This window comes from Montipora foliosa, chromosome 1 (genome assembly GCF_036669935.1).
Source record: "Montipora foliosa isolate CH-2021 chromosome 1, ASM3666993v2, whole genome shotgun sequence".
Taxonomy (NCBI): domain Eukaryota; kingdom Metazoa; phylum Cnidaria; class Anthozoa; order Scleractinia; family Acroporidae; genus Montipora; species Montipora foliosa.
In genome coordinates this window covers 14509186-14525070 of record NC_090869.1, presented here as the reverse complement: position 1 = coordinate 14525070, position 15885 = coordinate 14509186, and the positions used below count along the sequence as shown (strand labels likewise).

General features: G+C 39.0%; 1 protein-coding gene across 1 annotated transcript in view; it reads left to right on the top strand.

Moving 5' to 3' along the window:
• Window positions 1-15885, top strand: part of LOC137990592 (WD repeat-containing protein 89-like) — a 39211-nt gene that overhangs the window by 1814 nt on the left and 21512 nt on the right. Inside the window, exons 2-8 of the mRNA XM_068835729.1 lie at window positions 603-631; window positions 1586-1648; window positions 4424-4508; window positions 6531-6580; window positions 7315-7417; window positions 10080-10164; window positions 11086-11133. Coding sequence (XP_068691830.1) covers window positions 603-631; window positions 1586-1648; window positions 4424-4508; window positions 6531-6580; window positions 7315-7417; window positions 10080-10164; window positions 11086-11133 — 463 coding nt within the window. The remainder of the gene's footprint in view (window positions 1-602; window positions 632-1585; window positions 1649-4423; window positions 4509-6530; window positions 6581-7314; window positions 7418-10079; window positions 10165-11085; window positions 11134-15885) is intronic.

The following is a 15885-nucleotide window of genomic DNA, read 5'->3' as shown; positions in this document are numbered from 1 at the left end:
GAAATAATAATCAATGTGTAGGCCGAATGATATGTGCGAATCCACACAGCACGGTCGTTATGGGCTGTTCAAGCCAGGTCTTCAAGAAGAATATTACTATTCCAAAAGTCAAGTGAACCAGGGGGGTGCAGTGCAATTAATTCAGGCAAACTAATTGTAAGGCACAAACTGCGAAGTAAACGCTTGCCTCCCGCTTACCTTTACAATATTTTGGGCTGATTTTAATAAAGCAAGGCTCCTGTGAAATCAGGCCCAAAGACGCAAACACAACATGTACGAACAATAATGTTGTGCAGAAATGTCGCTGCAGTTTTCCACACACATTTTCTCCATGCTGTGTAATCTGTTGTCCGAAATCCATGTTGGTTTTTTCACAGTAGCATTCAATTTCTTTCCTTGGTAAAAGAATAAAGCATGCAACTAATGAGTAGAATTATAACTAGCAATTTTGTACAGAATATATTTTATCCAAGCATAATTTGAGTTGTTCTGCTTTCAAGAATTTCACGTTTCAGTTTTTTTAGCATTGTATCATGTGCATTTCTATGTTGTGATGAATTTGGGGTTTATTTTGAATTGAGTTTGCATCATTTGTTTCACAGCCCCAAACAGGACATATTTGCGGCTGGAGGTAAGGAGAAGCAGTTATAGAAAAAGTATTATCTTAGCACTTTTAGTGTCAAGACACAAGGCTGGCAGTGCAGCAGAACATAAAGGCGCCCACAAGATTGTTCTGGTGGCAGAAATTTTTTGAATCAAACTTCAGGTTGATTTACATTGTATAATGTAAGGTATATTCAGTTTAGCCAATTGGAAGACAAACTATTTTAGAACTATTAAAAAACATATTACTGTATAATAGTGTGACACGGGAAAATGTAGGGTAAGGAGCAAATGCTACCTTGAATTGAATGTGTTGCTTGTAACATTCATGTTAAATTCTGGAATTGTAGCAACTGGATATTGTTATCATTATACTTCGATGGCTTTTTTCCCCCAACAGTGCGTGCTCTCATTGGTTACGCCAGGATCACATGGCGTCTAACAATAAAACTGTTTCCCGCCAAAAGTCTCTGAGTGGGTAACAGTGCAAAATCTATGACATCAGAGGGTAACAGTGCACTGTTACCTGCGAATGTTGACCGACGACCGCCATTGTTGTTGCCATTGCACGTTGTTCTTTTTGTGCTATATACAAATCACTTAATGACTGGTCCCTCAGGGAACAGTTCATTTTGTCACCTCTGCCAGTTGGCAGTTTTAGGTGACAAAAAAACAATAGAAGGCATTTTATCATTAAGTGGCCCCAAATACAAAGACTGTTGGTCTTACTTTGAAAATGAAACTAATTATTGGCTCATTAGCACAGTCTTCACCAATAGATATACATAGCATTTATCTATTAATTAAGTAATTGCCATTGGAATATAAGGTTATAAGATGTCATGTGTTCCTTCTGTAATCCTGGAACAATAACTAATGTAGTATACACTTTACAGATCGAAGTTATTTTTCACTGATTCTACATTAAATAGCATATATCCTAGCTAATACAATAATAATTCCTTTAATTATTTTTTTCTAGGTCCCCAGGGCTCTATTAAACTATTTAAAATGGATACACTCCTCTACTGTGGAGATTTCAAAGGTAAAATTATTTTACAAGCTTCTTTAAAACTCTTTGCTATTGACGCAAGTGCCAAAATATGAATCACACATCCAGCTTGTCTTCCCAGGGAAGGTACTCCGATATTAGCTTGTATGTGTGTATAATTATATCTCCATTCAACTGAACCTAAAGCCAAGTAATATGGGCAACAACTTGTCGTGCAACACTGTTGCTTTGCAAGTTGAAAAACTTTGTTGCTCGTATTACCACCTACGTGGCCAACTTGTCACACAACAAATCCTGTGTTGCAAGTTGCATTAACATGTTGCAGTAAGGTGAAGGAAGCTGACTACTTCTGGCAAAAAATTAATGCAATGGAACAACCTCTTTTTTTCATGTACATGTACTTGCCGTATTTACTCGAATAAGCGCCACCCTCGAATAGGCGCCGCACCGCCGATGCAGCGCTTATTCGAGGAATTCCGTATAACCAGGAAAAACACTATAAAACAATTTAAAACAGCATTGGCAATTTATTTTCCTTAAATGTGATGTTCTTTAGTTCAAAGTGACTGTATTTCTCTGCTCGGGTGGTAAGCTCTCTTTCCAGAATTCTTGCTATGTGAATCTCTGATGTCAGGGCCGTGAACTTTGCCGGCACAATAAGCCCAACTTCTCTCTTTCGTTTTCCTGTTACTTGCGCACACAGCTTGTTTCCTGCTTCTGCTTCGAGGAAGTTCTTTAACAAGTTTAAATAAGCACCGCCCTCGAGTAAGTGCCGCACTTGTGGCGCGAAAAATTAAATAAGCGCCATGGCGCTTAATCTAGTAAATGTGGTAACTGCTTCAAAAAATTTCCATTTTGATTGATGGCCTCCGTTTTGTTTTTTTATTTCATGGACCAACACCATTTTCAAAAGTGTGAAGTTGTCTTTTCAGACTGCTTGGCGGCAAATTAAATTTTAGCGATAGTTTGTACAAAGCGTTTTCCATGAGCTCCCTATTCGTGTGGTTCAAATTAGATGTTTCCCATAGGCAGAGATAGGCCTCTAGACCTTTGTGAAAACTGAGTTTACATGTATTTTCGTCTGACAAGTTGAAGGAAATAATGACTTGGCCATAAAAAGAAAGGAGAAATTTCCTCACACATGTGAATAATAATCAATGTTCTCATGACTAATGAAATTCACTGTTCTGATGCATTGCAGTCAGAGATTTTCATAACTTTTCCTTCTTTACACCTTTTTGCTCATCACCTTAGCATAATGGCAACCTTCAGATGCTCTATCACTGACCTTATTGGAGACTCATGGGAGCTTCAGGTTTAGGTCATTAAAATAGTTTCTGGGGCCTGTTTCTTGAAAGTCCCTAGAAGCCATTTAGGGAACTTCTATCCAACGGAGTGTGCCTCTTACCTTGAACTTTTATGTGCAGTTTAAGTGGACATCTACATGTAGTTTCCTAGCGCAGGGGTACTATCAACTAAAATCAAGTCAAATGTTGGTTTTTGAGGAGAGGGGAAAACTGGAGTACCGGGAGAAAAACCTCTCGCAGTACAGTAGAGAACCAACAAACTCAGCCCACATATGACGCTAAGTCTGAGAATCCAACCCACATTAGTGGGAGGCAAATGCTGTCACCTGCAGTGGGCTATCCCTACTCCTGAACTCCTATAGCTCAGTGGTAGAGCATCCAAACCTAGTAATGAGAGGGTCATAGGCTTGACATTGATAGAATGCTACAAGATTGTATTTGGGCTAAATGGCTTCGATTTTAATGATTATTTTGAGCCATGTACATGTAGGTGTAAAGCAACTAGAGCCAACCATCATCAATACAAGATCCAAACAAAATCAGCTAGGGTGAATTGATTTACGTATTCCTTTTTGGTAAGAATCAAAGAGAATTGGAACAACTTACCTAACCATGTATTTTGAAGGAGGAATTAGACTAAGTGTAAAAGTGTTCAAAAGCCGCCTGAAAGCACTTATGAATATTTATTAGTTTTTAAGAGAATGCAAAAATCCTAAGGACGCACTAGCACGCTTAACTAGTTTAAACTATTTTTAGTATTTCAGTGTTTTGTTAGCAGAAATTTTGTAAGTAGAAATTTATTTTTACATATTAAATGAAAAATTCGAGCACGCAGGGGACCATTATAGGGAAAACCTCAAGGTCTTCCTATTTCAAATTTTACTGTAAACTTTTTTTACAGTTAATTTGAAATGAGGTATTATTATTATTATTATTATTATTATTATTATTATTATTATTATTATTATTAAGATAGTTTTAGATACTTCTTGCTTCCAATTCTTACTTTTTAATATTTCTTGTAAAATTTTAGAAATGAAAATTGTTATTATTAGTTATTAATAATAAATTCAATTTTCAAGAACTACCCTTAGGAGTTCATTTTCTTGATGTAATCTATTTTCAGTTTCGCTTGGCAAATAAAGATTATTAAAAAAATATATTATTATTATTATTATTATTATTATTATTATTATTATTATTATTATTATTATTATAAAAGAGCACTCTGATGTTTTCTGCATATCAAGGATTCACCATTGAGAAAAGTAATTACTTTGTTTAAGAATCTTAATTATTAATATTATGAAGTACCGTGTAGGTGTCCATAGCAGTTTCTATATACTGTAGGTTGCATCTCAACAAGTTTGAAAGTGGCTTTTAAATAATGAAGACAAACCAGCTGGTGTTATGATGCAAGATTCTAGGGAGTATACATGTATGTGCGACCAGTCTATTTTAAACCTTGTTCAACAAATTTAATATTGTTTTCTTGTTTTAGCCCATGAAAAGAAAATCACAGGCTTGGAGTTTTGTCACAACAATGAACATTGCTTCTGGACAACGTCTGCTGATTCAACTCTTAAGTATTTACCTTTGACTTGATCTATTTTCACTTGATTTACTAGAGCGGCTTTCATATGACCTTGAAGAATAAACTAAAAAACAGAATGTAAAGAAAAATGCAAAGCATTTAATTGGATTATCGAAGAAAAACAAATGAGCGTGAATTTTCATTGGCTTAGAGAACGTGGATGCAAGCAATGTCATCTCTCCATGGAATTTCTGGAAAGTTTCGCTTTGACATCATTTGAAATGCAGTAATGTGATTGGGCAATCGAACTGTTTAAACACTGCCCATAGTAGGAGTTTCCTTGGCGGGAATAAGGAGAAGCTTTGTTTTACACTGTATCTTGCAAAAAATTGGTCCGTGAAATGAATTGTGAACACTTTCAAGGCCATATGAAAGCTGTTCTATCTGTGAGGGGTTTCAATAGAATTTGAACTTTGCGGCTGGTTTGAGTAGAATACATGTAACTTACAGTATCAACAAGGGGCCTAATGGCTCCTTTCACTAGGGGTGTCTGTGGGCACACCATTTTTACCTCGTTGATGACAAAGTCTCAGTGAGGGGCCTTCAGGTGCTCACTGGATCACTCAAGCAATGGGCTGTTAAATTTCAGTTATCGTTCGGGCGGCTAAATTGGTGTACGGATGTGCTTGAAACAGAAGTGTGAAGTGCACGTGTCGGAGGTTCAAATCTACCCTTCACTCTTATTTCATGATTTTTAGGGGTAGTTCTGAATTTTCCATTGAGTTATCAAAATTAAAGTCTTAAAAGTAGAATGTAATAATTATATCCCAAATGCTCTACATTTCATCAATGAGGGTCTCACAGAGACTTTGACTAAAAGAATGCTCCCAAATACCACATTTCAAAAGCAAAATAATAATCTATTGATGGTCATGTTGAGACAACTTCATCTTGCCATTATCTAAATGAGTTTTAATCATAGGTTTGAAAAAATCTGCCTTTATTACACGGCAACGCAATGCTCAGGCCAAATGAAGTACTCTGATTAGCTGGGTTCGGTCGGGATTTCACAGTATGGACCATTACCATGGAAACAGCCTGTTTCCATGTTTTTCTCTCTCTGCACAGGGAAATTCAAGTTCAGCGAAAGACAAAAAGTTTTTAAAAAGGGATCAACAGTATAATAATAATTATTATAGCAAGTGGAATTTACACATGTCAAAAGTTACTGTTCAAAGTTCGCTGATCAATGGGTAACGTAGATTATGAACATTCACCAAGCAGAGAAGTGTCCGATTGCTCAAAGAAACTATGTCATATAATAAACAACTTACTAACCTCACATGCTCGGGACCGAGGGCCAATACTCCCTAGTACGGTCCCAAGCAAGGGAGGTTAGTACCGGTAAGTTGTTTATTATTTGACATAGTTTCTTTCACACACTCGGTTAGTATAAGAGGTTATTATTTTTTCAATGTAGGGAAAAAGTAACTCTGGGTGTGAAGCAGTGGATGCTTTTTAGTTAACTTTATGCTTTTCAACGGCTGTCTCTACTTTAATTTTGAAACCACTGTCTGTAATATCTGTAGTCAGAGTACTTAAGCTTGGCTATTCACCTTGAGCTTGACACTTGATTAAGTGGATATCATTATGCAACTGATCAAAAACAGTCACCAATAATATGTTGAGTGCACTTACAATGTAGGACCCTAGTATGGAATAATAATGTGCAAGGTAGCCTCTTCAGGTTTCTGGTGTGGAGAGATAATCTACCTAGAACATACATCATATGAATTATTTTGGCATGAATGATCCTGAACACACTTTATTCAAGTTCCATTTTGCTGTCAGGAAACATCATTTGCTCTCTTTGTGCCATATGTTACCATTAATAAATTGTCTTAATATTATTGGACTGTCTTAATTACAAATTTAAAGGTCTTGCTGTATTATTTTGATTAATCGAAAAGTTCTTCTGTAAGGGCAACACTGGTGGGATTGAAGTCTTGGTTTGAAGCTCTTACTATAAGTGTACTACAACATCTAGTGAGAAACTCATCATTGTTTGTTTCAGTTACTGGGATACAAGAAAGACCTTCAAATCTCCTATTTACAGAATTCTAAGTAAGTGTAACATACATTAGATATCTTTTCATTTTGTATATGGGGACTGAAGGATTCAGAGAGCAGTCAGGTCATTGCTGGCAAATAATCCACACTTTGCAATGTAGTGACTGGGCTTTCTTGTCTTCACAAGGTTTGGTGATTATGTAAGAGTATTGAGCTTCTTTTTTTTTTTTTGACACCTGAGCTTAAAAACGAGAATTCTTAATAAAAGTAATCAAACATCAAGCAGGTTGGCTCAGCCAAAAGGGTGTGGAACTTTGGTTTGGTAAGTAATAGGTTCTTTAGCATCTGGCTTAAGATATTCAGAAATGCATAAAATGAGGCACAAGCAGATTTTGATAACTGTCACAGGTGTGTTTGCTCTCCTCAACTTGATCATTTCATCTGTTTTGCGAAACGGGTGATAAGTGTTCCCCAAAACTCCACTTCTCCAATAAACAAGTTTTTAAAAAAATTAAACCTAAAAATGATGCTAGCACTAACCTTGTTATTGTAAATAGCAGGTTTACCCTTTGATTTATTGGAAACAGATTGAGATGTTTATCAAAATTCATCTTGCATCTAATAATTATTTCTGGACATAAGGATCGGCGTGGGACCAGGACTCAGGGTCTTAAAATAACTGAGGAGAAAGGAAATTATGTAAGGACAATTAACAGAACCAGGGTGACCAGGAAATAATCCTCAATCCAAGGGCTGCATATAATAATACACTTTGCTTCAAAATCTAGGTTCAAACAACTGTCCTTTCACAGCTTGTGGGTTAAACTGTTCTGATGAGACCGTAGCCGCAGCGACAGAACCTTATGGGGAAGATGTCTGTCTTTATCTGTGGTAAGGTCCTTATCCTCCCAAGAACATGTTTTACCTGGGAAGTAGACAACAGAAGCCCACCATTACCTTATGTTAGAAAAACATTATTGCAGCTTTGATAACTCCACCAAACCCTGAAGTTCAACTTTTCAAAAACCATTTTTCTTGCTGCTGATCAGATGTCAGGTTTGAGGAGTCGCCCCATTGATGAGTAAAATCGTCAGGCGTTAGTAAGAGTAAAATCTAGGGTGCATTCTTTTGGGAGTATCTTGACTATTCTCACTCCGGATTAGGAATAACAGAATACACGGAATAACAATTTGCAAAAGAACACATAATTATTCTGAAAACGAAATACTACTAGCGAAGGTGACCTGGAAAGTATTGTATCTGCGCATGTGCCAATTCCGTTGGTATGGCGACTGAAAAAGGTTTCCCGGTAGTTTGGAAAACGAAATGTTGAAAGATGGCCGTACGTACCAATTTTTGGCGGTTTTCTCGATTTTTCGGTTTGCTTCATTTGCTGAAAACCTTTAAGGGGGAAGATGACCAAGAATTTTTTGTATTTGTGAGTGCTTTGCATAGTTTAAATGTGTTCCCATATGCTCTTCTTCTTGATGTCGACTTAATTGACAAAAGGTTTTCTTTTGACCAGGCGAGGGCACTGTTTTTATGAACACAGAGTTACAGCTCTTCTTGTTCTAGCAGCAGTAAAGAAATAAAAGAGAGTCCAGCACACCCGCATCTACGGTAGACATTTTGCACCGCATTCCATTCAATTTTTTACAATTTTCAAGGCGCCGGCGGGCGACCAGCGAGCCGCATATCATTTCCCGCCAACACTTTCCCAAAGGAAGGCATATTCTGCCTATTCCAAGTGAACCATATTCCAGTCATTCCGTTCATTCTTCCGTTCATTCTACTATTGGGAGCAGAATGAACGGAATAGTATTCCATTCATTCCGAAAACGGAATAGGTCACAAAAGAACACAAATACCATCTATTCCGTGTATTCCTATTCCGGAATAGTACCAAAAGAACGCGCCCTAGTTGTAAGTCACAGTCACTCTTAGGAGGGAGAGGGTTAACGAGAAGGGTAGCACACACTTTTGCCTTCGTTTTCACAAATTTCAGTTCAAAAGTCATTAGCTAATAGCATTTCTGGGTCATCTACAAATGCAGCTATTAAAAACAAGAAAGCACCAGTACAGGGAAATATGTCCCAAAAATCACAACCGAATCCGACGATTTGGAAAGACAAACGTACAAGTAATTTGGGTGAACTGCATGAGCCTGATCAGTGCTGAGTAGACTGGTGGACTGTTTAACCCTTTCGTCTGGTGTTAGACAGAGTAAAATCTTCAAGTGTCACTCTTAGGAGGGACAGGGTTCAAACAAAAACCTTAATTAGTGACAAATTGGATTGAAATCTCTTGATTACAGTGCAGAATGCCTTTGACAAACAAAATGGTTTATTGAAATGCATGGTTATGAAAGGTGTAACAACCTACCTGTAAGTTCTTTTTTATGTGGGATGCCATAGGCAGAGTGCATCAAGGTTTCGGATGAATTCCATTTTTTCATCGTAGTCGAAATCGCTGTGATTTCATCGGCTCCAGTCCAACTTGGAATCATGTACAAGATCTTGAGTACATCAAGGTGGATAAATACCGAAGTGCTGCTGATCAAGCACAGAAACTGTCAACACTCTTGAAATGTTCATGAAATCTGGAGAAAGAAGTTCTCCAATCAAACCAGTTCATTCATTTGTCAAATAGTGAACGGAGATTGAATTCTTGGCTTTATTAGCCTTGTTTTTTGCATGTATTGAACCATGAATACTAACTTGCAAATAGTGTGCATTCCAACATTCTGGACCAGTGGGAATCGGTGTCCCTTGGTTCACTTTTTGTGACGTCTACATAAGCAAGAACAGTAAATATTGTTATAAAAAAATATATTATTCTCCAAAACTGTGCCTGTACACTGTATAGCAAAACCTTTTTCATTCACAGTGTCTGGCAATGAATTTTGTGAGCTTTCGAAAGTGTTCTTAAATAGTAGATTGTCTGTTGCTCTCCTGAGACTTCCTGCCCTTTCCTGCAGTCAAATAACAGGGATGACACTTAAACAGTTCCTTAATTTACTTCATGTGAGAAAATTCCTTGACGTGTAGTTGCCGCTCCACTGTTCAAACTCCAGGTTTCCCTCATTGCCACTTTAATGCAAGCAGGAGCCTTCCTGGCGCAATCTTGTTTGCTAGTGTAAACAGACTGTGATTATCGCTACAAAAAGTTTTAGCATTGACCCATCCCACGTTAACGCCTCTAGGCATCTTGCTTTTATTGCAACCAACCATTGTGATCACTCCTAGGTACTCAGAACCACGAAAATACATGTTGTAATCATTGAAGAGAATTCTGTTCCATTAGATTTTTGTATACCAGATCAATTTTGCAATTATAGTGAATTTGAATTTTGTGACGTGATTATGGATGTAGAGTTCTATTTTTAAACCATATTTGTGTAACAGTCTGGACAGATCATAGTTAAATTTGTCATTCTCTGACTAAAAGTATTTTAAAAAGTTATTGACTCCTCTAACTGCAGTCTTCAACTGGAAACATGATGAAAATTTTTATCCTGTAAAGAGAGTGGATACAATGTACCTTTTTTTTTTAGGGATACAAGACAATTAAATGCACAGAAGCTGGTGCAAAGAAATGTGGGACTTTTTACAGATTGCCATAATCGTGAAATAACGCAGGTACATGATTGTACAGTACTAATGAATGGATTTGTTTTGCACTAGCCCCGTCATCATTATCATCATTATTTTATGTCACTCAATAGTTTAAATTTATGGTCTGGATAGCACAAGTGTTACTAATATTTTTAAAAATACAACCGCGCTTTTGAGTTTAAGGAACATGTTTCGATGTTTCAAACATCATCTTCAGCCGTAGTGAGTGTAACATTAAAAATTTGAATTTGAATTTGAATTCCATATTGAGCGCTTGAAACCCAAACTCAACAAACAAGTTTGTCATGTCAGTTTTATAGCATTACACTTTTAAACTTTTACCGTTATGTCAGTTGACATGTGTTCTCTGTAATATTGTCGGTTCATTTGAATTTTACCTACTTGTAATGAACATTTAATCTACAAATAATCATTGTATTTATAGTTATAAAGTATGTATTCAAATTATCTTGCAAAAATTTTGTTGTTACACTCTCTATGGCTGAAGATGATGTTTGAAACATCAAAACATGTTCCTTAAACTCAAAAGTGTGGTTGTATTTTTAAAAATATTTTAAATTTAATAAATGGAAGAAATACACAACCTGCATATAGCAAAGCTAATCAAGGTGGGCTTTGTAACTTCCAATCAAATGTAGCAAAATAGATTAATAGTAAATCAAGTAAAGAAATAAATTAAATAAATAGGTATACACCTACCTTCACAGATAGCTATTATTTGCATTACATAGAGCAAGAACCTATCAGAGGACATGAAACATAAGGAAGTAATAATGGTAGCTAGAGTGCAATTAGTGATAACTGGTAATTTTTTAATTTTTAAGATTAACGTGGAGACATCAACATAATCATCCTCATCACAAAGCGGCCTATCAATCCGGAAAATATGATCTTACTGTAATGTGGTTTGTTGTCTTGTTGTAGATCACGTTCAACCCCTTACAGACTCACCAAATGGCTTCTGGCTCTTTAGTATGTATATTAGTTAACCTTTTACTCTGTCTAATGCCAGACAACTTTACTCATCAATTGGGACCACTTAACGACCCTTAAACCATTGACTCCTGAACCATCAGTCATGAGTAAAATCGTCTGGCATTAGACATTGTTTTTTCCCGTTTTATGAATATGCTGGAAAAGCATATCTTAATAATTTTTATTGAAATCCAAATTTAAAAGAAAGTTGGGAGTAACCACACATTTTTCAAAGATAATTAATCAACAATATTTGTAAAAAGCTTTAAAAATACAAAGTAATGTATGGTGTTCCTTTCCAAATTAAAGCCTAGTTATCTCTGAAAAATGCATGGTTAACCCCAATTTTCTTTTTGGATACCAAGATCACTTGCTGAGTTCTGCTTCTCCACATAGTTTTAAACCATGCAAAAATATCCCAGTGTTAGTAAGCACCACCCATAGGAAACCCAAGTGTGATCTTCTTACAACTACAAGACTCCAGCGATAAAATTCAAACACGCTTTATTCTTCATTCAACTGAACTCAACCCATGCGGTGAAAGCGAAAAGCGGTTAAGACTAGAAAACAAACAAATACAAAAATTACTTAGTAAAATGAACTAATCGTAAACAGAAACTCGACGAAAAGATACACTTACATTTGTTAGGAGCTGGTAACTGAATATTGACTGCTTGAAGCGAAGAAAGTAACAAACTGCCGAAAGCGAAACTACAAGAACTACTCACAAGCGAAAATGACTGATCGAAAACCCTAGAAATGACTAAATTAAGCCTTAAATACCTCTAAGAGAACGAATAAATTAAGCACTAAGTTCCTAATTAAAAAGACTGACAACTGCATTCCTAAGAGAGGAATGCAACCCCGCTAATGAGCAGGCGTTTGGATCTAACACCGGCCCCTAAGTGTGAGACAGCTTAAGTCGAGTCACTTACATGAAACAGATCTAAACAGAAACTACGCGTGCCAGTCCATAGGAGCGTTAAGTACAGTTTTGCATTATACTAAGTGCACACTAAGAAACTTATCGCCGGCGGAAAATATTGAACTAGAAATTTAAAACAACGTTTTTCAATCTGGAAATCGAGTCTTAAAGTCAAACAACGTTCAAAATTGGCATCTTGGATCACTTCATTCTTCTCCTTCAACCAGAAGGCAGAGTTTATCAATAGGTCTTTCAAAAACACCTGATTTCATGCTCACTTTCGCACGGCGAACAAATCCTCTCTTGTCAGGGAACACCTCAACGATTTTCCCTAAAGGCCACGAATTACGGTGTGAACTTTCAGTTGCGACTAAGACTATGTCTCCAACTGCCAGATTTCTCCTTGGACGAACCCATTTTTGACGAATCTGTAAAAGGGGAAGAAATTCCTTGCACCATCTTCTCCAAAACACATCCGCGAGATACTGCACTTGCCTCCAACGGCGTCTTGAAAGTAGATCTTTGTGCTGGAATAGACCAGGAGGCAAGGGGGCCTCAGATTTTAGTAAAAGCAAATGATTAGGAGTCAAGGCCTCCAAGTCGCAGGGGTCGCTGGATACGGCCGAAATGGGTCGACTGTTAAGGATGCTTTCGACCTCGCACATTAGCGTGGGTAGACTTTCATCATCGGTTATTTGTTCCCTAAGTAAGGACCGAAGAATCTTCCTGATGGTTCGTATGCATCTTTCCCAGATACCTCCAAAATGGGAACCGTAAGGGGGGCTGAAGGTCCACTTGATATTTTTCTGCAAAAGAGAATTGTGGATTTTCTCTTGGTTCCACTCTGAAATAGCATCGCGGAGCTCTCGCTCACCACTTGTGAAATTGGTGCCATTGTCTGAATAGATTTCCTTTACTTGACCTCTTCTCGCAATAAATCTTCGAAGAGCCAACAGAAAGGAGTCTGTGTCGAGGCTGAAAGCAACTTCTATATGCACAGCGCGGATAGCTAAGCAGGTGAAAATTGCACCGTATCTCTTAACGAGACTACGACCACGACGGACTTGGAACGGACCAAAGAAATCTAAGCCAACTGACGTGAACGGTGGTCTATCAGGTCGAACGCGATCTTCTGGCAAGTCAGCCATTTTCTGTTGACAAAGAGATGCTTGTGAACGTCGGCATATGACGCACTTTGCGAGAACACTCTTTACGGCTGAACTTCCCTGAGTTATCCAAAATCTTTCGCGGATGAGGGACAAAACATGCTCTCTTCCAGAATGGCCACACGCCTTGTGATAATGATCGATAATTAATCTGCTCACGCGATCATCTTTCGGGAGAATAATCTGATTCTTTGACTCTGAAGACAACGTAGAGTTGCGAAGTCTACCACCCACGCGCAACAGACCATTCACAAAGATTGGGTCGAGCTTGTAAAGGCGACTACTCTTCTTAACCTGCTTCTTAGGATTTGCCGTTTCCTCCGGGAAGGATTGCCGTTGGACGTGCTTTAGAATTTCTCCCTCTGCCCGTTGGATTTCTTCAAGGGTGATAAGCATAAGACTGCCATTTCGTGGTTTGTCTCCTTTACTCGCCTTGAGGAGATTATTTCTGTAACGGAAAAGCCAGGCAATGACTTTCACCAGGAGAGACCATGAGGAACATCTGCTAGCGTACTGCAATAATGGACTTTTAGGGGTGCTCAGAGAAGACACGCCGGCTCGAACTTCTCTTTTCACTTCAGGATCGTTAGTTGCAATCTCGCCAAATAGTTTATCTTGCGCTGGCCACATGCTGTCATGCTTCCAAAGGAATGCCGGCCCCGTTAACCAACGACTTTGACGAAGGAAAATATCTGCCGTCAAACCACGCGAGGCGTCATCAGCAGGGTTATTATCGCCATTGACATGAAACCACTGATTAGGCTGGGACCCGTCACGAATAATTGCCACTCTATTGGCAACAAAGGTGTGGTACCGGTTTGTTTCATTCTTGACGTAGCGCAGAACTGCGGTACTGTCCGTCCAGAAGACCGACCTTGCATTGACTGAGATCTCCAACTCTCTCTTCAATAATCTGTCTTGCTTAACAGCTGTTACCGCCGCAGACAATTCCAGACGAGGGATCGTTATCATCTTCAACGGAGCGACACGTGACTTCGCACAGAGAAAAGAGCAATGGACTTCATTGTGGGCATTGACAAGACGAAGATAACTAACTGACCCATAACCGATTTCAGATGCATCAGCAAAATGATGTAGCTGACTGGACGTAATGACACCAAAACCATCTGGCTTCAGGCAGCGTTCGACAGAGAATTTAGACAATTTGGGTAAATCTGCCAACCATCGTTCCCAAGAAACCTCGTACTTTGAGGGGATCGCATCATCCCATCCTAGCTTCTCCCGGCATAAATCTTGAAGCAAGCGTTTGGCTGGCAACACGAACGGTGCAGCGAGACCAAGAGGATCATAAACTGAACTCACAACCGAAAGGATACCTCTTCGTGTGGGTGGGCTATGTTTCAGGTCTATCTTGAACCCAAAAGTATCCGTTTCTATGCACCATCGAACTCCAAGGGCTCTTTCGAATGGCAGATTTTCTTTACTAAGGTCCAAGTTCTTTACTTCTTTGGCGCGCTCGGCTTCAGGGATGGCATCAAGGACTCTGCGACTATTACTAACCCATTTGGTCAGATGAAATCCACCTCTTGACAGCAAACATTTCAAATCACTTGCATGTTGTAAAGCTTCTCCAGTTGATGGTAAAGATTTCAGGCAATCGTCTACATAAAAGTTCTTGTAAACCGAGCTTACAACTTCCCTTGGAAAGTGGTCGCTGTTGTCCTCTGCCGTCTTTCGCAGGGCAAAGTTAGAACATGCTGGAGATGAAGCTGCTCCAAACAAATGCACAACCATCTGATACTCTTCGAGATTTTCGTCCAGGTTACCCTCAGGCCACCACAGGAAACGGAGAAAGGTTCGGTCTTCTTCGGCTACTCTAACCTGGTAAAACATCGCTTCTATATCCGCCATGATTGCTATCCTTTCTTGGCGAAACCTCATCAATACACCGAACAAAGTGTTCGTTAAGTCTGGACCCTTGAGCAACAGATCATTGAGCGACTTTCCTCGAAACTTCGCAGAACAGTCGAAAACGACTCGTATTTTACCAGGCTTGCGAGGATGGTAGATGCCGTGGTGCGGGATATACCATTTTACACAGTTTAACGCTTGCGTGCGCACAGGAACCTCACGGGCGTAGCCCTTCTCTAGAATCCCAGCCATAAAGACCTTGTAGTCAGCATACAGGTTCTTGTTACCATGGAGCTTCCGCTTCAGCCATAGCGCTCGCTGCTCAGCTTGTACCCGATTGTTTGGCACCGCGACTTCACGATCTCTGAATGGCAAAGCCATTTCGTAATGACCTTCTTTCAGAACTGCCGTACTATTTAGCACCTTTAAGAAACGCAGCTCCTCTTGGGACATCTCAGGTTTATCATCTGCACTGGATTCGGGGAAATCACCATTGTAGTAGTCCTTCAGCATCTGGTTGAGATCGTTGTCAGCCTTAGAAAAGAAACTGGATATGCGTGAGCGGTGGCTACGACACCCTATGGGACCATTCACAACTCAACCTACAATTGTACGGGACGCGTAAGGGCCGCCATCTTGACAATGCCTCACTTCTAGAGGATCGAGGATCTGCGGGACGTCACTGGCTATTAGGAGACCGACTTCTGCTTCTACATCCGGCAAATACACTCCACTCAAATGTGGCCATTTGTCAACATCAACCTGGTTTGGGATATCCTCCTTTGA